The 24,811-nt window shown below is 41.6% G+C and overlaps 2 protein-coding genes across 9 annotated transcripts in view; both read left to right on the top strand.

Moving 5' to 3' along the window:
- The window catches only part of cobl (cordon-bleu WH2 repeat protein), a 64,642-nt gene extending 50,420 nt beyond the window's left edge, over positions 1-14,222 (top strand). For all 6 annotated transcript variants that reach the window (XM_028580260.1, XM_028580265.1, XM_028580264.1 and 3 more), the window contains 8 exons: positions 2,975-3,287; positions 4,643-4,758; positions 5,111-5,302; positions 5,500-7,115; positions 7,227-7,460; positions 8,183-8,299; positions 11,064-11,345; positions 12,286-14,222. In XM_028580260.1, coding sequence (XP_028436061.1) covers positions 2,975-3,287; positions 4,643-4,758; positions 5,111-5,302; positions 5,500-7,115; positions 7,227-7,460; positions 8,183-8,299; positions 11,064-11,345; positions 12,286-12,369 — 2,954 coding nt within the window. In that variant the 3' untranslated portion in view covers positions 12,370-14,222. The remainder of the gene's footprint in view (positions 1-2,974; positions 3,288-4,642; positions 4,759-5,110; positions 5,303-5,499; positions 7,116-7,226; positions 7,461-8,182; positions 8,300-11,063; positions 11,346-12,285) is intronic.
- Positions 14,223-19,818: 5,596 nt separating this feature from the next.
- Positions 19,819-24,811, top strand: part of grb10b (growth factor receptor-bound protein 10b) — a 70,265-nt gene continuing 65,272 nt past the window's right edge. For 2 of the 3 annotated variants that reach the window (XM_028580161.1, XM_028580160.1), the window contains exon 1: positions 19,819-20,110. The gene's annotated coding sequence lies outside the window, so the exon portion shown is untranslated. The remainder of the gene's footprint in view (positions 20,111-24,811) is intronic. The other variant, XM_028580159.1, reaches the window with a different exon arrangement.

Consider the following 24,811-nt stretch of genomic DNA (forward strand, 5'->3'; position numbering starts at 1 on the left):
AAAGCTAACAACGGTGTCCGATTTCAAGTTGATGAATATTTGTGAACTGTAAGGGTTTCGTTAGCTGCAACTGTCCCTACAATCCTATGTGTACAAGATTGCGGCTAGTTAGCTTCATTTTTGGTCGTAATTCGAGTATATTTACAGTTTGAATTTTGTCACGCCAGTTATACAACATCTAACTAAATGTCTTATAAAGCTAACAAAGGTGTCCGATTTCAAGTTAATGAATATTTGTGAAGACTAGCTAGGTGTTTCGTCAGCTGTGACTGTCCCTTCATAGCTGTGTGTAGCTACAAATCACGGATAGTTAGCTTCATTTTCGGTGTAATTCGAGTGTATTTACAGTTTGAATTTCGTCACGCCACTTATACAACATCTAACTAAACTAAAACATCTAACTTATAAAGCTAACAACGGTGTCCGATTTCAAGTTAATGAATTTTTGTGAATTCCAGAGGAATTCTAAGAGGAGGCTAGCTAGCTCCATCCAGCCGCAGGCCCTATCACATCCAGCCGCAGGCTCTATCAATGAGACTCGCGGACAAGAGGCGTGTATTTCCCCGATCGTTTGTTTAAATAATTCAACACATTATAATTACACACATTATAAGATTAACTGGAACCTGTGGTAAGAGATTGCTGGCGTAATAAGCTCTCTGACCGCGCTCTCACTCACACACACCTGGCATTGGGAAGAGGGGAACTGCAGGCCCTGGAGCTCTGTCAGAGCACCGGCGTTTAGTAGTCCATTAGTCCACAAAACAATGACTTTGCGCGGGTATGAAGTGCCGTGGGTTGCCAGCCGTAACGGAGCTCACAGCAAGCCGGGGTCTGTGAAGGAAGGCAGGCCGGGCGGCGAGGCAGTAACCCAGGCAGAACTGGCCGCTGAAGTCCGACAAAATTTGCAGTTAGACATACATTTTTGTAAAACGGCCCATATTTGAGCTTTACGTTGATTTATTGCATAAAAAAAGTTTCAGAAGTGAATTTTGTAATGGAATAGCAGAGATCTGCGTGACCTAGATTCAGAAGACTACCTGATCTCAGGTCAGTTGTGTAGCCTATGTAAATGTTGGGGCGTGACCATTCTCTTAATACACCCACGGCTGTGACAAAGGTTCCGGATTTTGAGATGCTTACGTAAGCAACTAGCTTTGTTGAGATTCGCCCGTTTTCAGCGGCAGTTTCAAAATATGAGATTTTCATAGTAAAGGGGTGTCAATGGGATTTTGAGCTCATATGTATGTCCTATTTACCCACTGAACTGTCGTTATTCAACTATGACAGGGTCAAATCGGTTTTGCATTCTATCACCCCTTTAAGGGAATGGAGCCCTTGTTTTTCAAACGACTTGTTCTGTTACGATTTGAATGCAACTATGGTGGTGTCACATAATCTAATCAATTTATGTAAATACAATATGATTTGTCCTCTGCAAGTTCCCAGGCATTGAGTTTTGGTACAAATGTGTAGCCTAACGAGATGTGTACTCATTGAGCCTGGAGAGTTGTGATAATGAACATGCACTTATCTGTAAAGGCAATCTGTGTTGTGATTGATATGTGTTTGAAAGACATTTTTCAATTAAACAGTTGAAGACTGGATTCAAGATTCAAGGACTTTGGTTTGGTATTGTGCATGGGTTGCCATGGTTAGATTTTGACAAGTAACACGTCACAGTTTGGACTTGCTTGGAGACACTTTTTGCTTTAACTGAAGCATGAAGCAAGACTTTTGAGAACTACGGTATGTGTGGATGTTTACTTGTGTGTTTATTATAATGCAAGCATATACATGTGTAAACATATCAGAGCATAAGTGTGTGTATACATGCACTTCTCTGTGTGTGTGTGTGTGTGTGTGTGTGTGTGTGTGTGTGTTTGTGTGCGTGTGTGTGCGTGCTTGCTGAGTGTGGCTGTAGCTGGCATGACTAAGTTGTTGCTGGGAAGGAGCTGGGAGGACAGCCCTGTGAGTCATCACCACATCTCCTGGAACTGACTGTTCTCCCCACACCATTAGGACCAGGCCCAAAACTGACAGACACACACACACACACACACACACACACACACACATACACACACACATAGGAAGACATATTGGAGCACAATGCATGCACAAACTCACAGACGCCTGGTATTACAAACAAGGCCACTCACTGTTAAACTTATTTTAAAGAATCCCCTCTTGAGTTCCAGGTGCTGTGCATGCTGGCTGGGCTGCTGAAAAACTAACAAATGGTACATTGATTTTTATTGTCCTAGCATAAAGTGAAACAAGATCAGTAACCGACTAAATAAGTTCTCTGAAACCCACAGGACTGTCCAGAGCATGAGTGCACTAAAGAGATGAGAGGGTATGAAGCAACAATATATTTCACTGGAACCTAAAACAGTACTGTGAAAATCTAATTAAAAGGGTTTGTTTGCAGTGAGTCTGCCCACACATCATTAAAGTTGTTTTATCGAGCCACAAGTGGTTGTGCTCGAGGCTTGTGTTTGTATATTTAGCTTGTGTTTTCTGGTTTGTGTGGTGTCAGAATGAAAGTTGAAACTAACGTAAATACTTCCTCTGTTTTCTTCCATCTCTTCTTGCTCACTCTGCATCCTTTGCTTTAAAAAAAAAAAAAAAAACTAATTTCCTTATGATTTGTTGTGCTGTTTATCTCAGTGTTTTCCCAGGTATCAAAAGTATTTTAAGGTTTGTGTATTTGAGAAAAATAAATGAGGCCTGAACATTTTTTAAAGTTAATGCACTGCATGAGTAAAAAAATCAACAACTAAGCCCTCTATTATGTCTAATTTTAACAAATATCATTTTCTACCCCAATACAAGACCATTCTCGGTCCTTTAGTTTCATACACAACTTTAGGCCATTGGGAACTCTTTAATTTTTGGATGTTGAAGTTGCCAACAGTTGCAGTGATAACCTCCAATACCCATGCTAAGATGCATCTCTCTCCTCTCCCAGCTTGGCTCCACTCCAGTCAAAGCTCCACAGCCAGTTGCCCGAAACCAGAAACTGGAACACCCGAGGAGGAGACCATGTCCTTGGGCAGCAGCAGTGGTGGCAGCAGCCTGCCTGACCAGGGTTACGCTGCCTCTGAGGGCATGGCAGAAGGCGAGGACTCGGGCATGGTCAGCTCTCCATCTGACACCCAACCCACATCCCCAGATGGGAGTTTGTCTCTGGATGGAGGAGAGAGATTGCTGGGACCAGTGCGGGACAATTCTAGCGACAGCGATGAGGGATGTGCCACCTGGGGATCAAGATCAAGACACAGGTAGAGAGGAGGGCATGACAAAATCACAGAAAGAGAAGGCATGGAATGTGGGGTTAACAAGACTGAGGGAGTAAAGTAGAATGACATCGACAAACATACACTATATCTCTTTTTACCTAATTTATGATATCCATCAAGATGATGTAAAGTCTCATTTAAGATGGTGAGGCACATTAAGACCTCTGCATTGGCCTCAAGAGAATACGGATGACTCACAGTGTCTACTCATTCATCTATCTGGCCTCAGGTTTCCAAGTATTTGCTTTTTCCCGACAATGGAAATTGTTTTTCCATTGCTGTCACCTTTTATTTTTAAATCCATTTTAAGAGATCCTGGTTTCCTGGCAGGCAGGATGATACATGTGTGCCAGTCACCTTGATGTTGATCTGAGCCAGCCTAAGAACACCTGCATAAAAAAAGTATTAGTTAGATTATTGCATTTGCTGATCAAATTTAGTTTCACACCTGCATTTTCACCTGAAGAGTGAACCATAACTGTAGAAGTCTTCCCACAGTTTTAAACTGTGCCAGTAGTAATAACCAAGAGCAGTTCCTGCCATGTGTTTTATTTGAGTAGTAGTTGCTGGCACCCTCAACCTCTGTTGCCGGCCTTTCATAGTTATGGTTCTAGGCCCTTATTCAAAATATTTTGTGGAAAATGAATGTTACCCCATATCACTTTTCGCCTTTTAAGTTGTTGTGAAATGTGTATGGTAATGTGCCCAAACCAGGGATCCTGGATGCTTAGAAAGACTTTATGAATCCAGGGCCTGGCTCCTCAGTATTCCAGGAAAGCACTATAACCCTGTTTTCTCAGAATCGACAGGACCAATCCAAGTCTCGTCGAAGACAAATTCTATTTGGTTTGGCCTTCTTGTTGCAATTTGTTATAGCTAATATGCCAGTAAGTCATGAGAATGCTCTGTTGAACCTTTGAAAGGAGTAAAGGAAGTTTAAACTGTGGTAATAATATCTTTACAGCTACATGTTCCAAAGCCAGCTCCAATGAAAATGAAGTTTAACTTTGAACAAGCACAAAATATTTAAAACTAACACATTTATTTTCTTTCTTCTACTACTGACCTGCAGTTAGCCTTTTGGTTTCTGTGGCTGATTGGTAACGGGAAGTGTTCCGAATATAACAACAGCATCAAATAAGCAGTTCATAACAGCTGTTTGGTGGTGACCGGTTGACTGTTAATAAGAATTATGGAGTCATGGACAGTGCTGTATTACGGCTGCTCCTACGCTCTTTTTTTGCATTACAATTTATTTGTGGGACTCTGCATGTGTGTTTTTACACGTGTATGTGTGCAGATGTTTATTTGACACACATTTTATGTACCATCCTCAGGCACAATGACATCAACCCACAGGTAAAGTCAGGCAGGTTAAAAGACAGCTATGAAGACCCGGACCTCACAGCCCAGCTCCATCAGACTTTGGCAGATTTAGAAGAAAACCTTGCAGGTGAGGGAGCATGGCATAGCATTTATATTTTTTTAATTGCGGTCCTGGCAGTCCAAGCGTACGTTCATCCCTGGAATAGATGCATACTGTAGTTTAGTAAAGAATTAAACCTGTTGACCATCATAACACTGCAACACTACATTTGTCATATACCTGAAGTAATCCTATGAATATGCAGTTTGATGTAAAATAGGTTTGAAACGTTTCACATGACTGTACTCCACATAGACCACAAGTGACTATATCAAACTCATTGAATTTTGATAAGTAAAAAGCATGGTAAGATTCTTAAAAATCAAAGTGTGCCCAAAGTCTTATACATTAACTCCTTGATATGTTCCTACTTTTCCAGATCACTTAGATATAGTCTCAGTGAAGGAGAGCCCCTATACCATGTCCACAGACAGTAATGAGGTGCCGGTGTCTGTAGTGGACATGGAAGTGCCAGTCACAGCCATAGATGAAGTACTGGAGGACTATGAATGTCACATTGTAGAAAATGAGACAAAGTCACTAACCAGGACTGAGTCAGCTGGGAGCAAAGGTACGAAGAACAATATGCCTACGTCCATTATATCATACAGAAGCTGAGACTTTAGTGTTTTTGATGCTGTGGTTGACATTTTGTGCCTTTACAGTCCATTTGTTTAGGCTTAGTGGTATCAGTATAATACAGTCAAAAAAACGGTTGTGTTTTATTTGTGTTTTGAATTCACTTTTCCTTACCCAATCTTATCACAGGTTCAGGCTTTTGTCGCCAGTCCAGTGTGGAGCCACAGAACAAAAACAACAATGCTTGTACAGCTGCTGACAGGAACAAAAGCAGCAGTGCAAATACTAAGAAGCCGTCTCAACCTGAGCAGAGTAGGAGGTCACTGGGGAACAAGTCTATAGCTGTTAAAAAGCAAGAAAAGATGCTAGAGACAAAACTGAAAGAGACGAGCATCACTGATACCAACAGTGTGAACGAGGATAAACACAGAACACCGTCAGCAGTGAAATCTAATGGTGACCTGCAGAAACAAAGCAAGAGCACTGAGATCAAACCTGGTCCTGTGAAAAGTAACGCTCAGTCTTTTCAAGAGAAGACGTCCATTCTTCCACCAACCAGTCAGAGATCAGTGTCTGCAGAGAGAGATGAAGAGATGCACAGAGTTTACCAAAATAACTCCAGCGAGAATACTTCACATGGTAAAATCACTCGTAATGTCACATCACGCTTCGGTTTGAAAACATTCACTGTGGTCCCTCCCAAACCCTCTGTCATGCATGCTGCTACGGGAGAGCCAGCTGTCAAATTAACTGTCGGTGCCATTAAGATTGACGATCAAGGAAACATGGTGAAAGGTAGTATCTCCCGGAACAAAGTTGGCGGTTCATCAGAGTCTGAAATGAATTCCAGTGAGGGGTCTCCTCTTCTTGGAAAAGCCAAAGCTTTTTGGAGCTCAAATGAGAGACAAGAAAGTGCTGTGCCCCACAGCAAAGATCTCATTGACAACGCTAAGGAGAGCACAGATGGCCTGAAAAGTACTCCAACTGCAATCGCAGTAACTACTTTGAAGAGCAGTAACACTGAGGAGCTGAAAACGCACACTTCACTTTATAAAAATGCCCAGCCTAAAGAGCTGGTTAAAGAAGAAGCTAAAGAACCAGTGAGAGCCGTCAAAGTTGCAAAAGAAGAGCGGGTAGAGGTGGAGAGCAAGATTTCAGTGTCCAAAAGTGCTCAACAGCCAAGTAATAAACCAGCCCTTCCCCATACTATCCTTCCAGACCTGAAAAGAGACCTGTCCTTCCTCAGACCATCCAGGCGAACCTCAAGCCAATATGTGGCATCTGCCATCACTAAAAACACCCCGAAGACCTCCGCTAAACCCAACTTCATCCCTAATGTACTCGACTCCTCTGCTTCTTTTAAAGCACAGACTGTTGGTTTCCAGAGATCAGGTCGGTCCATAAAAGTGAATCCACACCAATCTTCCGAGTCATCTTTGTCAGATAATAAGGAGAATGACTCTACTTCCAAATCCAACCCACCTGGTCCTAAGAGGTCTATGAGCCACCCAGAGCATGTGTCAGATGGCCAGAGAGATTTGGGAGAAGTGAGACCAGACACCGGCGGATTTGGAAGTTGTGTTGGATCCACCAAAGGAAGCTCAAATACGTTGGAAACAGAAGCAGCCAAGAATAGGCAGATTCACTCTATTGGGCCGATCCCAAAAAATATGATCGGCAGTAATGACAGCAATAATATTAAACATATTAGGCTCAGAAGCCCCAGCCCTGCGCAAAGCAGTCCTCTACACTCATCTGCTAAACCACCCACAGCTCCCAAGGCTGTATCCCAAGGCCAGCCAAGTGTGAGTATAACCTGTATTAGAAATATTTCATGTTAAAAACTATTTATTTATTTTACACAAAGTTGTTGCTGTGAAATACAGTGTAGTCAATACTCTACATCTTGTCTTCAGAACACGAGGGACATGGCCAAGGCAGCCACTCATCTAACACCTGATGCAAAGCCACATCCTTCTGTCACAGTGTCAGACAGCGGTGTGACCCCTGAGACTCCACCGGTAATGGTGTTTGGGCCAACTAAAAAGTTCAAACCAGTGATCTCTAGATCTCCTGAGAAAGACACGTCTCTGCACAGCAGCCTGATGGACGCAATCCAGACAGGCGGAGGCAGGGGCAGACTCAAGAAGGTAAGATAAACATCGGGTGAGTGGGTGGATGGGTGGATGGGTGGATGGATGGGTGGGTGGGATGGATGGATGGGTGGATGGATGGATGGATGGATGGGTGGGTGGGTGGGTGGGTGGAATGGATGGATGGATGGGTGGTTAGATGGATGAATGGATGGATGGATGGGTGGGTGAGTGGAATGGATGGATGGATGGTTGGATGGATGAATGGATGGATGGATGGATGGATGGGTGGGTGAGTGGAATGGATGGATGGGTGGTTGGATGGATGGGTGGGTGGGTGGGTGAGTGGGATGGATGGATGGATGGATGAATGGATGGATGGATGGATGGGTGGGTGAGTGGAATGGATGGATGGGTGGTTGGATGGATGGATGGATGGGTGGGTGGGTGGGTGGGTGGAATGGATGGATGGGTGGTTAGATGGATGAATGGATGGGTGGGTGAGTGGAATGGATGGATGGATGGTTGGATGGATGAATGGATGGATGGGTGGGTGAGTGGAATGGATGGATGGGTGGTTGGATGGATGGATGGATGGATGGGTGGGTGGGTGGGTGGGTGAGTGGAATGGATGGATGGATGGATGGATGGATGGGTGGTTGGATGGATGGACTATGTTCCTAATTTTGCAATTACAGCTAAGTGTTGATGATGATGGTGTTGGCAAGAAAGAAGACAAGAAAGAAACACAGATTTTAATCTTTTTATTTCATTATTAGGTAACCACTGCTGGTCCCAGCAGCATGAAGAAAACATCTGATGTTGAGGAGGAGAACGAGAGGTCTGCCCTTCTGGCTGCCATTAGAGCCCAGAGCTGCTCCGGAAGGCTGAGGAAGGTAATACTATCTCCGTTATTTATGCAATATCACTCCATGTCTGTTAGTATGAAAGGGGGAGGGGGCATGTAGCATTTAGCATTTACTACAGCCTCACAGGGCCTGCACTTGTGTTCCGGTTTTGTTCCGTCCTCTGCTGCGCGCCATACCACACCGGGAGCGTCTCAGAAGCGGAGCGTCTTGCTGTTCCACTCGCAGATTTTATTGTCTCTACAAGTACTTTACAGAACAATCACGTGGTTATTAGCTAGTATCTACCTTCCACTCCAGGCACCCATGTACAGTAATTTAACTCCATGCCTTCTCTCTTCTGGTGTTGTCCTTAAAAAAAAAAAAAAAAAAAAAAAAAAAAAAAAAAATACTTGTGATGTTGTATTATGTTTTTCAACCTCCAAGATGAATCTCTCGTTGTCTTTGATGTTCTAAAGGAGACATAAATGATACTGGGGGGGGTGTCTTTTGGTAAATTGACTGGATAGTCTCGCTGTTTCGCTTCCTGTCCGGTTTTTCAAATGGCCTGCGGCTCGCGTGAAAATAGACCTGGTGCGTATCTTTAGCGGAGCGGAGAGACGCTTCACGCACGCTTCTGGGACGCGCTGGTGGAATATCAAACATTGACTTGAATGGCAGCGATTGCTCGCAGGGGGCGCTGCATCTCCGGAACACAGCGCAGACCCGCCCGGTGGAAAATAGGGGTAGGTCTTGTTGCACATATAAAAGAACAAACACACATGCTTCTTGCAATTACACTTAAAGAAGTATGGCTAAGAAGTGTGTTTAATAGGAGATGTAAATGCTAAACCTTTTGTCTGTATTGTTAGCTAGTTAGCAGCTCACAGAACCATGCATGAACTCAGTTGTGCAAGCATGGGAGTCTATTTCCATCCCTCTGTGTGGACTGAGCTGTGGTTTGCTGTCATGTAAGAACCCATGTGGAATGAAAGAGGCAGCAAAACGGGCTGCTGGGGCTGAAACATCTGCGGTTCTATTCTGGAGGTTCCTTACCAGAAGTGGAATTTCTGGAATGCTGCATGACTAAATCATGTCTTTAAAAAAAAAAAGTAGATAAATAAAGAAAACTACATAACTATGCACAATGGAGTTAAAAGAATAAATACCGTAAAACTTCAAATAATAGCCCGGGCTTCTATTTACCCAAATCGCCGAAATGCACCGGCTTGTATTTGAGACAGGCGTCTATAAGAGACAGGCCTTTAATTGACAATAGGAGGTTACCACATTATATTAATTTTTTCTAATTCGTATTATTCGTATTTAATTAATATTTATAATAAAAAAAAGAAGCTGTGGATCCACTCACACACGCTCACCTCCAGCTCTTCACTGACCTTCCTCCTCCCTCCACCTCGCAGTCAGGCCCTTTTGTCGTCTTCCTCGGACAGACATTGCAGTTCTGCTTTATGTTTACGCCATTCTCGCACTCTCTTAGGATCAATCGAGAAATGTCTTGCTGCTGCTTCTCCCGAATTTTGTTCGTCAAATTTGACAACTGTCAGCTTAAATGTCAAATCATACTTTTTTCTTTTTGTCTCCATGGTGGTATTGAGAGAATTAAGAAAAACTGAAGACAAAAAGAAAGTTTGTTAACCTGTTTGTTATGTTGCCATAGTGATGAGTCGTTTATGAACGGTTGCGTGAAATCAAATCAAAACATAGAACAAACAATCTGACGGGTTTTAAAAGATCAAATACAACCCGACACCTAAAAAAAAAAGAAAAAAAACAGACCAGGCCTCTATTTGAGACCGGCCTTTATTTACCCAAATCTGTTGTCACACCAGGCGTTTAAAAGAGACCGGCGTCTATTTGGGATTCGGCTATTATTTGAAGTTTTACGGTAAGATAGACTGTAACCTGGCAATCTTTGGCTCCTCTGAAAGGACATCGACCCTCCCTTCCCACTGTAAACAGGCACTCAAAACAGGCATGGTAGCGGCCAAGATATTGATTTTACTCAAATGGAAGTCTCCATCTTCTCCTTGCTTTTAGAGGTAGCTCAACAAAATGGTTTGTGTTTCTAGGATGGAACAGATTCGCCTAAACAGAGGGGATGCACCAAACTATTATGAGAAAGCGTGGAAACCATTTTTGGCTTTACTTGATGAGACCTAAATGACCAACATATAAAACAGGCTTTTATGTATTTGTATGGTTTTATATATATTATTATATATGGTTTTGTATTTTTTCAGCACTGACTAAGGGTTTGATTCTCCTCTCTGGGCCTTTTTGTGTGTGTGTGTGTGTGTGTGTGTGTGTGTGTGTGTGTGTGTGTGTGTGTGTGTGTGTATTTGTTCTTTTTGTTTTGTTTTCTATTTATATTCCTGCCGGTATCACGGGTCAGGAAGCACTGGACTACTTTGGTTATTGTATATATTCTCATATAGCCTCTGTCTTTCTTTTATTCCTTTATTTACTTCATGTAACAATGTCAGATGCTGTATACCCATCTTGTATGTAGGTTTTTTCTATTTTTTGTTAAAGTTTTAAAAAGTTAAAATATAAAAAAAAGAATAAATAAGATAATTCATATAAATGTGAAAAAAACATAAAATGCAGAAAGATTAGAAGAGACAGTATTTGTTTAGAGTAAAGAGTATATGTGTGTCAGAGTTGGAAATGAGATCTTGAGCCCTTGTGTGTGTGTTAGGCCATGAGTGTAAGTTCAATTGCACGTATGTGAGAGCAGCTGGCCTGCCGCCTGTGTTTGTGTGTCCAGTTACCGATGTTTCACTCCCTACAGACCAAATCGGAGGCTGCTGAGGAGCTGGAGAAGTTCAGGAAGGCGACTACTGAAGAGGAGGGAGGTGCAGGCCCTCCCTCTTTGGCTTGCACTTCTCCTCCTGTCTTTACCCCACCACCACCACCCGTGATTGCACCTCCTCCTTCTCCTCCTGTCTTGCCTCAGGCTAAGCCTAGCACTGTGGCACATCCAAGTGCTAACGCCCCTGTGAACCCTGCCTTGGCCAGGGAGGCTATGCTGGAAGCCATTCGCTCTGGATCGGCTGCTGACAGGCTAAAAAAGGTACTAATACAGAAAAATGCAGTAACTATTCAAACCACATAGTGAAAGTTGTTGCAGAACTCTCAGGCATCCGTTATTTACTCTGTGTAAGCATTATTGGATTTTCAATTTTCAATTCTACAGTTGTTTTTGTGAAAATACAGAGATGAGGGTATAGAGTTACACTTAAATACATAAACTGGAAAAGAAATGAAATGATAAACAGAGATAGCCTAAGCAAATACAGTACATAGTTAGCATTAGCACAGCAAGTGATGAATATCTCAATGATTAGATTTTCTTTTTCATGAGTCTCGGTACACAAGACGCCATTATTTAACCCAGAGACTCTTATCGAAGAAGAGAGGGAGGAAGAGAGAGAAAATGAGACGGACATGAAAATAGGCAGATGGAGGCAAGAAAGCCAGAGGCAGCAACATAAAAAAACCATGATTTGAACCAGTGTCTTCTATCTTGTCACATGGTCTGGTTTTTATCACGTCCTGCCTCGTTGAAAGACATCATTGGCAGAACAAAGCACTCCTGCGGTGCAGCAACCGGCAAACTGGAGAAGAATCGGAGCTTGTTACACTTTCACAGGTTCATCTGACAGCCATAATGTACTGCTGTGTGAATATTTTTCAAGAAGATAAAGTTCAATTTCAGGTCAGCAGCTGTGTAAAGTTAGAGTTGACAGAAATGTTTTCACATTATCATTTTCGCGTCATTTAAATCAGACAGGACCAGCAAAGAAAATAAAGTTAGATCACATTTAGGTAAAAATAATTAACTAAAACGATCTTTTTAGTTTAGGCAGTTTTGTCTGTAGATGCAAAAAAAAAAAAAAAAAAAAAAACACAGACAGCCTGATATATTCTTTTCAGCATGCCATGAATTATTACCCCTGTCATTACCAAAGTGGAGAATTACAAACATGACATGTTGTGTCTTTTTTAACTAGGTTGCCGTGCCCTCAAAGACAGTCCAAGTGAATGGCAGACTGGGAATAATCCAAGCAACCTCCTCAACACTCCCTCAGCAATAGGATGGGAAGCCCACATCACCGCAACGACCGATACATTCATCATTATTATTAATTCATTTCAGTTTGAATTTTTTTTTTTTGCCATTGTGCTTTTAGAAAACTGGACTGAGTCACATTTGGAGTGAATGCTATTTGGAAGTTTTGGGAAACTTGATATGATGCTTGACACAAATACCGATAGATAAAATGATTTCTACATGCCATCTAGATAAACTAGATTATTCAAAAAGGGCTTCACAGCTCTGACTGTCGGTCTGGGGTCTTATGTTTAAACTGATGCACTAATGCTCAAAGAATTTAGTATAAAAGGGGAATAATTTAAACACTTCTTCTTGTGTGTTGAATGTTGCTCTCTCTTAGTAGCCAAACATCAGTAACATCTGTCTGATAATGGTGTCAGAGGTGAAAGGTTTGCAGGTAATTCCACTCATAATATCAGATCCCTCGATTAGCTTATAACAATACCTTAGTGGAAAGAGTTTATGTCCATTGCTGTTCCTAAACATATCTTGCCATCTAGTACTTGAATTCAGTAGTTTCAACTAGAACGTTGTACAAAATGTGTGCCAATGAAAGCAAATTTAAATGGTTTATGCTACTTTTTTTTTTCCTTCTGATCTTTTTTTTTTTTTTACCACAGTTAAGTTATGGCTGCCTCATACTGTTGCTCAGTCAGTGTTATGTATATGATGTTTGCTGTAAAGATTCTATATGGGGTGCAATAAGTTGGATCTGATGATGTTTTTAGATTTGAACTAATATTTGGTTGAATAATTAGGATAACCGAAGACTTAAGTACACTTGAGAAAACAACGGATACGGGATTATCCACTGACAATGTTAAATTTTTTTTCTTTTGTGTAAAATTGTATTTTATCCGGATCTGGTCCATAATGCCAACTTCTACAGTTCTTGGCTCTGAGGAGGAGTAAGATAGGGGTGGCTTACTAGTGCCTTTTAGCTCAATATACTCCTGTTTTAGCATCTGACCTAGCTGCTGTTTTAAAAAGACATTGGCATACATGGTCAGTGTCCTGCAGAAACTTGTACAGCGGCGATATGACTGACTGTGCCTTTGATGTAAGGGAAATTAAAATTAACCTTTCCTTTCTTTGACATTTCAACATTTTTGAAGCACTGTTATAATATATCAATGGTGGATGTCACCATGAGCAAAGAGATCAGTTAACTAATCAACAAGTCAATGTGTAATGGCTATGTAATACAAACCACCAGTCGTAGGAAAGCAGTAGTTTAGGTTATCTATGACTTTGATTTAGGCAAAAAAAAAATGCTCCACTGTAGATGAAGTTTACAGTATGGAGTAGCTTAGGTTGCTACAGGGAGAGTGGACCATTGCCATTAAGTGGTATCCTTATGGATAAAGGAGGATGTCCATGCTGAATCATCTGTATGAAGAAAAACCTAGAGCATCCATAGTCAGGTGTAGATGCTTGCTGCTGTGGATTGTGTGATAAATCTGAGTAAAAGGAGTTTATTTCCTATTTTTATAGAGATTTATTTGAATTCATACTCAGTTTCAACACTCAGAAAATATTTTTGTTCTATGATGTTTTACCCTGAGAGTGAAAAAATTAGGAGCTTTTCTGTTTTTTGTTGTTTTTTTTTCTGACTAGAAGCGAATATGTAATTCCTGTTAGATGGTTTCATCTACACGCAATATCCTACAGCACGTTGTAGCATTGTATATTTTGTAAACTAAAGACAGATCATCGCCGTGAAAGATTTGATTTAAATCTTTGGTAGAGAGCTATTTCACTGATGGTGTGAATATTTTATAAGCTATTGCTTTTTAAGTGCACATTGTTTTTTGGGAAGGTTGCACACTTATTTTATCCACCCCAATTTTTTTGATTTAATAAATGATTTTGCAATCAAGTGAAAACTGACTTGGAGCTGACATTCCTGTATTTTAGCTTTATTACAAATTCATTGCGATATATTTTTTTATCTTTCAAGTAGCAGATGGACAAATGTTAGATTAGACACATGGTAGTATGAACCTTGCTCTGGAAAGCATCATTCTGCTGTGCCTGTGCCATTCCCAGCATTGTGGCTGCAGACTGTGGTCATCCTGCTGTCCTTATGAAATACTGTATATGGTAGCCTGTCTCTCCCTCTTTGCCATACCACAGATGAGCTACTTTTCCGGGCAGCAGCTCATGACCCTGACTCATCACAGTGTGGTCACAACAAATGACTCTCACAGAACCTCAACCTAACCTGCATTCCTGGTTCCTGAATAACTAGTCATTGTGCCCTTCCACCTTCCCCCAGAAGCAACGGAATGATGCAAATGTCTACATTAGTTGCAAAATCACATGGAAATACACAGTGTAGATGGTGGAGAAATCTCTGATGTCTTGTCATTAGTCTGTTGGTTAAAATCAACACTTTTTATAAAGATTTTTTTTGGGTCATTTTAGGACTTTATTTGTGGAGGACAGCTGAAGACATGAAAGGGGAGAGGGAGGGGAATTGACATGCAGCGCAGGGCCGCAGGTCTGAGTCGAACCTTGGGCCACTGCGTTGAGGAATGAGCCTCTATGTATGGGCGAGCACTATACCAGGTGAGCTACCCAGGTGCCCAAAATCAGCACTTTTAAATTATCTCATTGGCTAGCATGTGTGCGAGGTCTGATAGAAAGTGAAGTGACATAAAACTGTACACTCACCCATCATAAACACATACTGGATCTCTTCTTTTGACTGAATAAGGTTACCAGATAAAATGTGAATTGCTGCAATGTAATGGCCTGGTTTTCAGGGGTTTTACTGACCAGTGCAGGGTGAATGTTAAGTAAATTCTAGCAGTGGAATAAATCATAGCTGTGTTGGCCAGAGAGAGCTGTAAATTCAAGCAGAGGACCACAGGCTCTTTTGTGGGTCATTCCTGCTCGCTCTACAGTCATTCTAATCTGCTTTCCAAATATCTGAAGGGTGTGTTTGGGTTGGTGGATGTCTCCGTGTGTGAGTGTGGTGTGGTGATATTTTTGTTCCGAGTATGTACGTGTGTTTGAGCTTGTGCCTGTGTTACAGTTCCAAACCCTTCTAACCATACCAGCAAAGTAAACAACCTCTGAAAATTTCACCACATAATAGGTTGGGCTTTGGTTATGCCTCTACCAACCTTATTGGTTAGTTTGGTGCCATAACAGTTTCACATGTAGGGCCTAAGGCAGGCAACATTTGTGAAAGCCTTTCCCCGCTGCCTCGGCTCATGTTACACAGCTTTGTTATTTTTGAATGGCTGACTTATGAGTGATGGATACAGTGACACCGACTGTCAGCAGGGGTTTGTATTGACATTGTTTTCTGATGTTGGGTAGTCTACTACGTATCTGATCAATCAAATTCAACAAAAGGCCTGTGTGATGCTGAATGTCTGATGAGGTGAAATCAACATAATGTGTGTTTAGTTTATGTCTCAGTGCCAGTCTCACAGGAAGAATGCTTTGTCGCATGGTGGCACACATGAATATGAGTGACATGATATGGGTTTTTGTATACAAGGTCAAGGTCAAGGTCAAGTTTATTTATATAGCACATTTACAAGCAGTTACTCCTGCCCCAAAGTGCTGTACAGATTCCAATACAGGTAACAGCATAAAAGCATACTAATTAACCAAGAAGAAAAAGTAAAAACCCATTAAAAACATAGTATCCCCGAAATAATAATAATAATTAAAACACATGAAAAACATGATTACAAACAGTATTAACAATGTCACAGCTCAGCTTGTGTTAAAAGCCATTTCAAAGAGATGAGTTTTTAAAAGTGATTTAAATGACTCAATAGAGCTAGCTGCTTTAATATTGAAGGGAAAAGCATTCCAGAGCTTAGGACCTGCAACTGAAAAAGCTCTGTCCCCTCTGGTTTTCAGTCTGGATCTAGGACAGTCCAAAAGAAGCTGGTCATTTGACCTAGGTACTCTGGCTGGGGTATGTAAAATCAACATATCAGCTAAATAAGAAGGTGCCATTATTATTTAAAAACAAATAATAAAATCTTAAAATGGATTCTGAGAGCGACAGCAACCAGTGGAGAGATGATAGTACTGGGGTAATGTGGTCAAAGCGCTTTTTCCCCTGTCAGCAGGCGTGCAGTTGCATTTTGAACTAATTGCAATCGGCAAACAGAAGACTGGTCGAGACCATAGTATAAAGAGTTGCAGTAGTCCAGGCGATTTGTGATCAGGGCATGTACAACTTTTTCCAGTTGACTTTGGGGTAGGTACAATTTCACCTTCCCAAGAAGTCTAAGCTGAAAGAAGCTTGTTTTTACTACTGCGCTAATTTCTTTATCCAGTTTAAACGAACTATCAATAATAACTCCAAGACTTTTTACACATGGGCTGTAGTTAGAGAGTAATAGGCCAAGAGCACTATTTAAATCTGAGATATCAGGCTCCCCAAAAGTTATAATTTCAGTTTTTCTGTCATTTAAGTGTAAGAAATTTAATGATATCCAATCTTTTATTTCACGTAGACAATTACTCAGAGCTTCAATAGAATTTGATTTGGTATTTAAAGGTAAATAGATCTGGACGTCATCTGCAAAGCAGTGAAACGAAATGTTATATTTTTGGAAAATTTATCCCATAGGCAGCATATACAATGAAAACAAGACTGGGCCTAAGATTGAGCCTTGGGGAACCCCGCTGTTAATCGGTGCTTTACTAGAGTAAAAAGACCCAAGGTTTACAGAAAAAGATCTGTCTGTCAGATATGACCGGAACCACTTCAGAGCTGCACTAACACAGCAGAGCTACCAGTATCAGAAATTAAAAGGAGATTGTTGTATACTTTTAAAAGAGCTGTTTCCGTACTGTGTCCAGATTTAAAACCAGACTGAAATTTTTCATAGATATTGTTTGATTTAAGGTGCTGTGAAAGTTGCATATAAACCACTTTTTCTATAATTTTAGATTAAAAAAAGGCAGCTTGGAAACTGGCCTATAATTGGACAAAACAGAAGGGTCCAAATTGTGTTTTTTTAAAAGGCTTTGTACGATGGCCTTTTTAAAAGCTGCTGGTACAGATCCAGTTGAAAAAGACATATTTGACATATTTAAAATATAAAGCCCAACTGTGTCAAAAACATCCTTAAAAAGCTTTGCAGGAAGGCTGTCCAATGAACAGACTGAAGGTCTTAAACTTTGGACCGTCTTTAACAAATCAGAAAAAGATATTGACATAAAATTTTCAAAGCTGACTGAACATAACGGTATGATGCTGGGATCTGGTGCAGTACAACATGTTAATTCCCGTATATTGGACACGTTATCAGTGAAACATTCACAGAATCTGTCACACAGAATGGCACTAGAAATAATGCCAGTGTGTTCAGGGGGATTGATTATCCTGTTTAATACATTAAAAAGGACATGAGGCTTATGACAGTTATTTTGCACGAGGTTTGACATGTACTGAGTCTTTGCCGCTTTAACAGCGACCTGGTAGTTAGACAAACAATTTCTTAAAATCCCCAAGGAAATATGAAGCTGGTCTTTCCTCCATTTCCTCTCCGCACGTCTACATTCCCTTCTGAGAGCACGAATAGTGTCATTGAGCCATGGCTCTCTATTTGAGTTAGCACTCCTGTGCTTTAACGGTGCTATATATATATACAAGTATGTGTCTGATGCAATGGCACAATACGTGCTCTTTGAGTGTGTTTACACACTGAGAGGACACGCTGTGAGCCCCCTGTTGTTCCTGATCCAGACGCATACACAGCTTAGGACTGATGACCTCTTGCATTTCAGACTCCCATGGTGTATTCTCATCGCTCAAGCTTATCCAAGTCTGAAATATCACAGGCAGTATAAACACAATGAAGTAAACGCTGGGTTATCTGACACTTCAGCCTGAAGCCGAGCTTTATCTGACAGTGCTGTGCGCTTCAGTTCAAGTCACTGCCTTTGGTGCATGTCACTCCTCCAAAAATGTTTATTCATCTCTGTATGTTTTAAACTACTTACCAGTCTAAATTGCAATAGCACACGAGCTGAGTGTAAACCTGTTGCTGTCAGTCATATAGTGTAAACATCAAATGGTCTTATGCAATATATTTACAAGGCTCAGAAGGATACAATACACAACAGTGCCAGGAAGGTAACTCTGGTGCAATGAGATTTGACCCCCAGTTGTGCAAAATACACACGTCACTTCATCACAGCTACCAGGGTGTTTTATTTGTGATAGTTCTTGTCAGAGGAGGGCTTTTAATTAGTCTTAACGTTAGTCTAATGGTGTATCATAACAATATGCTTGGTTTACAATTTTAGTCCTGAAAAATATTTTTAGGGTACAAATCTGTGGAACCTTTGCCCCTTGCTACAACCGGCAGACACATACATTTACCCTGTTTACTTTTACTCTACATTCATTGTTCTAACAGTGTCACATACGCCTTTTAGAGGCAGAATCCTTTGGCCGAAAGGAAACCAACTTACAGTTTCATTCATTCTTATTCAGTTTATTTCGCAATGTCGACCTACACTCAACATCAAACACTCCCATTTTAAGGAACAATTAATTTTCTATCCCCTATAAAATCAAGTAAAAATGTGAATAAAATAAAAGCTTTTTTTTAAAACCGGACAGACAAAATTTGTTATGTGGGATGCCCTTACATTAATGTCCAAAGGGTTTAAAGGTGCTCTAGGTAGGATTGTGAAGATCCAGGACTTAGCCAAAAAATGTGAACATCAACAACTTCTCAGTCCCTCCCCCCTTTCTGCCAAAACGGTCTCCTAAGCCCCTCCCCCCACAAGGGAGAATGAATGCGTGTGCATGAGCAGTTATTGAGACGCAGTTAGACACACACACTACTACTACTACCTACTTCACCTTTAACTACTTACTTTAAAGTATATTTAAGTAGCCTGTCCCTTAAAACAGCAAATTATGGGAAACTGAGGTGTGAAATTAAGCAATTTAAATGTTTTTATTGAGTTGTTATGCACTTTTAAAGGGTGTTTATTTGCAAAGAGAAGGAAGAGGGGGATTAGTAGGCCTATGATCAGTGTAACCAAATGTATGAATCAGATTATTTCATAGTTGTAAGGTGGTGGAAGACAGTAGAACTTTGTTTTCCATAGGCTACCTACTTTATTTTTACAGTTTATGTAGGCTACACATGAGGTGATGCAACAACTTGGTGTAAGAGATAAATATAAAGTCAGAGAGAAATAATTTGCTATTGAGCAACTGTATGTCTCTCTTAAACATGATGGTTAATCCGTTTTTCAATACAACTCAACGACTTTAACCTGGGAAAAAAAATATTCATACATTGGGTGACGCCCTCTTGTATTCGCTTTGTTTCAGTTGTACAAGCACACTGAGCTCTTCAGAAAACAGCCGAATCCGCTTTGAACACGCCCTTTTTCCCATAAGACGTGAACGCCGCATCACCCCTCACTCATGGGCGTGGTCTACTCTGGGGGGAGGAGTTGTTGTTTGCAAGCGCGCGCGCGCGCGTGTGTGTATGTGTGTGTGTATGTGTGTGTGTATCTCCTCCCCCGGCCGCATGAGATGAGCTGCCTCCACCTCCTCCTCTCCTTCTTGCCTCTGTCTATCTGTCCAGTCCGGAAATGTTGACCACCGTGCCCTGAGAGAGCCAACGCCGCCGAGTGTCCCTTAATCTTTTGACTGCCACTCTCCGTGTTTGTCTCTGAGGGTCCTAGCCTGCCTCCACTGAACTGGCTGTAAGGTGAGTGCATGTATACAATATGAAGACGCTGTTCTCGTGCTCCTTTTAGGGTGGGAATCAATAGTCCACGTAGAGTCGGCAGTGAGCGCGTGTAATAAAAGTTGAATGTGCTGTTGTGATGATGACACGCACTGTTTTGCGGGTCAGAACACGTGCGCACTGCGCGTAACCGCCTAGGAGGACCTGGGTCCATACCCTTCTCTCTCTTGACAACGCAGCGGCCAGTCATTGAACTTTGAAAACAAGTTTATTCATCGGGCCGGTCTGTTGCATTTAACTATATTCACTTTACTGTGTTCCAACTAGTGGAAAGCTTCCACCGTCCGTTGTTATTACGGGTGCCGTTAAGCTTCTGAATCTCGTGCACTTTTCCAGCCTTTACTGTGATTCGAGTGTCTCTTGAGGAGCAATAGTTTGATTCCAACAGCCTATCTTTTTTGTTTGTTTTTACGATTGCGTAACAGCAGTCTACAGTGGCTACTTAGCCTACTTTCTATCCTGTGGGGCTCCAGCTCATCGCGTTGCCCTCTCCCCCCCCCATCCTTTTGGCAGCATTTGCTTTGGGGGTGGGGAGGGGGAGAAAGAGGCGTTTTCCCAGGGATACTTACTCATGTAGCCCTACTGCAGTGGTTTCCAAAGTGTGCTCTGGGGTTCCCCCAGGGGGTCCTTTGGTGGGTTCCAGGGGGTCCCCAGTAAAGTGTGAAATTGTTGAGCTGAAGCAGGTTTGGAGCCACCACAGCTTAACACAAGAAGAGGAATACGTTTTTGAATTGCTAAGCGGAATGTAAAAAGTGGTATCAGTGCACTTGTTAAGCGGGCCAGAAGTACTGAATCGATATAACTTCAAGAGCACTCCCACAGGGAGTGTGTTGGGAAGTCCTATCAAATTGGACTCCATGATGTGGGTTGCTTGATGTGAAAATCCTAAGAAATCCTTGGTCTATTCATCCTCCTTCAAGCCTTTACTAAATCAAGTTATTGCCCAAATATTGTAAATGCACACTGTTGCTGTAGATGCACCACTCCTCTGTTGTTTAATTACCAGCCGTGACAGCAACACTGGTATTGTTTTCACCCTTCATCCACATTACTACATCCACACTACTACTACTACTACTACTACTACTACTACTACTACTACTACCTTTTCATCAACGGCATTTTGAAACAAAAACATTCTCCGTCCACACAAGCGTTAGGGCTCTGCATCAGAAATGATCTCTGTTCATATTAACATGTCTGAAAATGCATATTACATGACCATTCGCATACACTGGACATGCACGTGCCGGTGTAAACAAGAAGCTGATTGTCTAACGTTACTCCTGTGCGATTGAAAATACTTTGGAGAAAGAATAACCATGGCGTAAAGGAAGACCAGAGATTGCTTTGCTTGAACTGATGACAAGGTGGAACTGTTACTGAAAGTTACACGTGAGGACAAGGTGATAAAGGCGGTGAAAAACAGAAATTGGGAGTCGTTGCAAGGCAAATACAGTGACATATTAGAACTGTAACAGGAGCATTACACACATGCACAAGGATGAAATCACAAAAGGTATGTTAGTCTAGCTCACCGATAAGACTGACTGATGCGGGCGGCGTCGTTTCCAAAGGTCTCTGTTTCTGCCCGTCCAGACCACAACGCAAACAAGTTTTCAAACTAAAATGGGGTCAGTGGCGTTTTCAAATGTCTCCATTTAAGGGCTCAGAAACGTTGGAATAGTGTGGACATGCAGTGTAAAATGTAGCAAAAGATATGCGTTTTGAATGGGAAAATGTCATCCACGTGAATCGTGTAGATCCGATGAGTTTTTAATTTGGGGGGGTTACAATTTACCATAAACGGGAGTTTCAGAAACCTACTGCGGTCTTCTTCACCATAAAACATCTTTGGTGATACATCATGCGAGTCATTTGGCCAATCACAATCACTGACATTAGTTTTGAGGTAAGTGCTGTTATCTGCCAACACTATAATTGTTTTCTCTAACGTTGTTATTAACATGTTTAACGTTAACGTTATAATGGAAAGCAAGCTTGTCGGCTAACGTAAGATCAGCAAATTGTGTTGTTAGCCTACAATGATTTTGGCAAGGCTATCTCCTCCACTGCATTAGTATTGTTATCTGATTTTTAATGTATATCTTGTCGTAAGATATGAATGAAATGAAAACAAACACGTAATGAAACAAGACCCATCGGTGTCTGGTTTAACGTTAATGAGTAGGGTTGGGTACCGAGACCCTATGAACGTTTTCGGTAGTATCTGTTCCGGCACCGTTTAGGCACCGGCACTGTTTTAACACTATTGTGTTAGCACCGGGAAAATGTTGTCTTTTCCCTTTATTTTGTTCTCGGGAGGGGGGAGGGGAGGAATGTGTTACCTTTTTCAGCCCTTCTGAGTTTGCAGGTATGAACGTATTAGTTTGGATGTAGCCTCGGGCAGTGTCCACGTGTGTGTCATCATGGCAAAATGTGGTCCTGGAGGCACCTGCTGTCGCGGGAACTAGGGATTAGGGAAATTAATGGAAAAAATACTGCCAAACCCAAGTTGTGTGTCTTGATATTGTCTCTGGTGGTTTTAAGTGCATGTTGTCATTCAACACTGGCAAACATTGTATACTTAAATGCATGTCTTAAATATAACCTCAACATATCTTTCAGAATGAAGGCAAGCAAAGCACAGTCAGCAACCTCTCTGGAGTCACTGAAGTGAAACACCCAATCTAGTCAACCACTGATATTCTACCCAACTTGGCAACCTACACTGGAGCACTTAGATACTGCACACATGCACCGTCCTCTGAGTGTTCACCTTTAAAGTGTGGTTGAATATAAAGTAGTTAGCTGCTGCTACATACAGTCTAAAACATGCTATAGATGTGTCTTTTCCAGCATGTCATTTTTTTTGACACTCTTCCATTCATAGCCAGAGAGGATTTCTCTTTTCCTTGCGCCTGCCCATTATTTCCTGCTTTCTTTCATTTAATTATGTTGTGGTCACATCTCTGTGCACATGGCAACCGCGCTAGCTGCGGTTTCTTTCACCCCCTCAGCACCAGTCCTGCTATTTCAAGTCCATGCTCAGTAAGCACAGGCATGACGGGGCATGAACTCTGCAAGACTACAGGCTGCCAAAACGCTGCTGAGTGCACATATTGCGCATAATTATACTTACAATAAGCTATACTCAACTCGCTCGAGGATTCAGACCTGTGTGTTTTGTCTTTCGAGAAATTCTTTAAAAATCTAAAATGCATTTGGTTCTGCTGCTGCTCATACTTCATTGGCTTTTGATTGAAATACTGTGTGCTTGGCAGTGATCAACCCAGAGATTCGTTGCATAACCAAAACCTGAGCCTCATTTTAAGTGTAAGCACTTTTCTTGATGTACAAATGCACAAAAGGTTGGATGCTTGCTTGTATGCATATAGTTTTCAGCTGCCATCCATGGGGAAAAGTTGCAGAGATATCCTATTAGCTGGTATTGGTGGTATAAGAGCTTGTGGTCGTACTGCAGGCAGCATTCCACTGGGTCTTGCGTCAGCCAGCAGTCATTCAGCACTGGTTAGTCTAGGCTTATACACTGTTAATACACCCTCCCTGGTGTCATGACACCATTAGCCCAAGCCTGCTGGGGGACCACAGCACAGTTCATGTCAGTCGACTGACTCTGCCTGGATCTAAAAGCAGAGCAACTTCATCTGTTCCAACATGCTCAGCTAGGCTGTCAGTGGTCAAAAAGTAACCCAGCAATGTTGGAGACTGCGATTAGCTTTTTTGTTAAAGGTTAAGTTTAAGTTATCGTTTCTAGAAATTACTCTTCTGTTAAAATGTTTGGGTTACCACATACTTGGGCTTAAAGCATGCTATACACTTTTGTATTTATTTCATTTGTAAAGAAGTACATAACGTGTATTTTCTGCTTTCTGTCTGTTTTACTGGAAATGGATATGATGTAGTCGGATTCAGCTGTACCGCATAAACAGAAAACATCTAGGTGAATCATTGGTAAAATGAATCTATTTTAAAAAATAATCGCAAAAAAAAATCACAATACATAAGATTTTCTTTTTTTTAGTTCCCACTCCCATGAGTAATCATGTTCTGCTTTGTAAGGAGTAATTTCTAAGAACCTAAACCCTTGCCAGAGGAAAAACTTTGTGGTATTATTCTTCCCCTCCACCTTCGTACTGTAAATATGGACCTATACAGACCTGATTCTCTGCGCTTTCCACTTGTGACCGAAGGCGACGCAATGCTTACTTGTCTAACCACCAAAGTGCACAGTTGATTGGGTTTCTCACTGTCTGGTTTTGGTCCAGATGTGGCTGAAACCCAAGCCAGCGTGAGGGGCAAGAATGATGTTGCCTTTATTCTATTGGTAACTGAACGCCTGAGGGACCACATGCTCGGGTGGGTACAGGTAATGTGGTGGGGATGCAGGGTGATGTTCCAGACAAAATGATCTCTCTAACACATATACTGTATGTACACCATTTTTGCATTTTTGTTCTCTCGCTTTTATCTCTACATGTCTGTCGTCTCTCAGTTTATCTTTGTCTCTTTGTCCCTCTGTCTACCCCATTTTCTGCCCCGTCTTTCTTTAGCACGCCTCTCTCTCCTAGTTTCACTGTCTATATCTCTGTCTGTCTCCCTCTGTTGATCTGGGTCTCACCGTACCAGCTGGAATCTGCA

Source organism: Perca flavescens, chromosome 6 (genome assembly GCF_004354835.1).
Source record: "Perca flavescens isolate YP-PL-M2 chromosome 6, PFLA_1.0, whole genome shotgun sequence".
NCBI classification, from domain to species: Eukaryota; Metazoa; Chordata; class Actinopteri; order Perciformes; family Percidae; genus Perca; species Perca flavescens.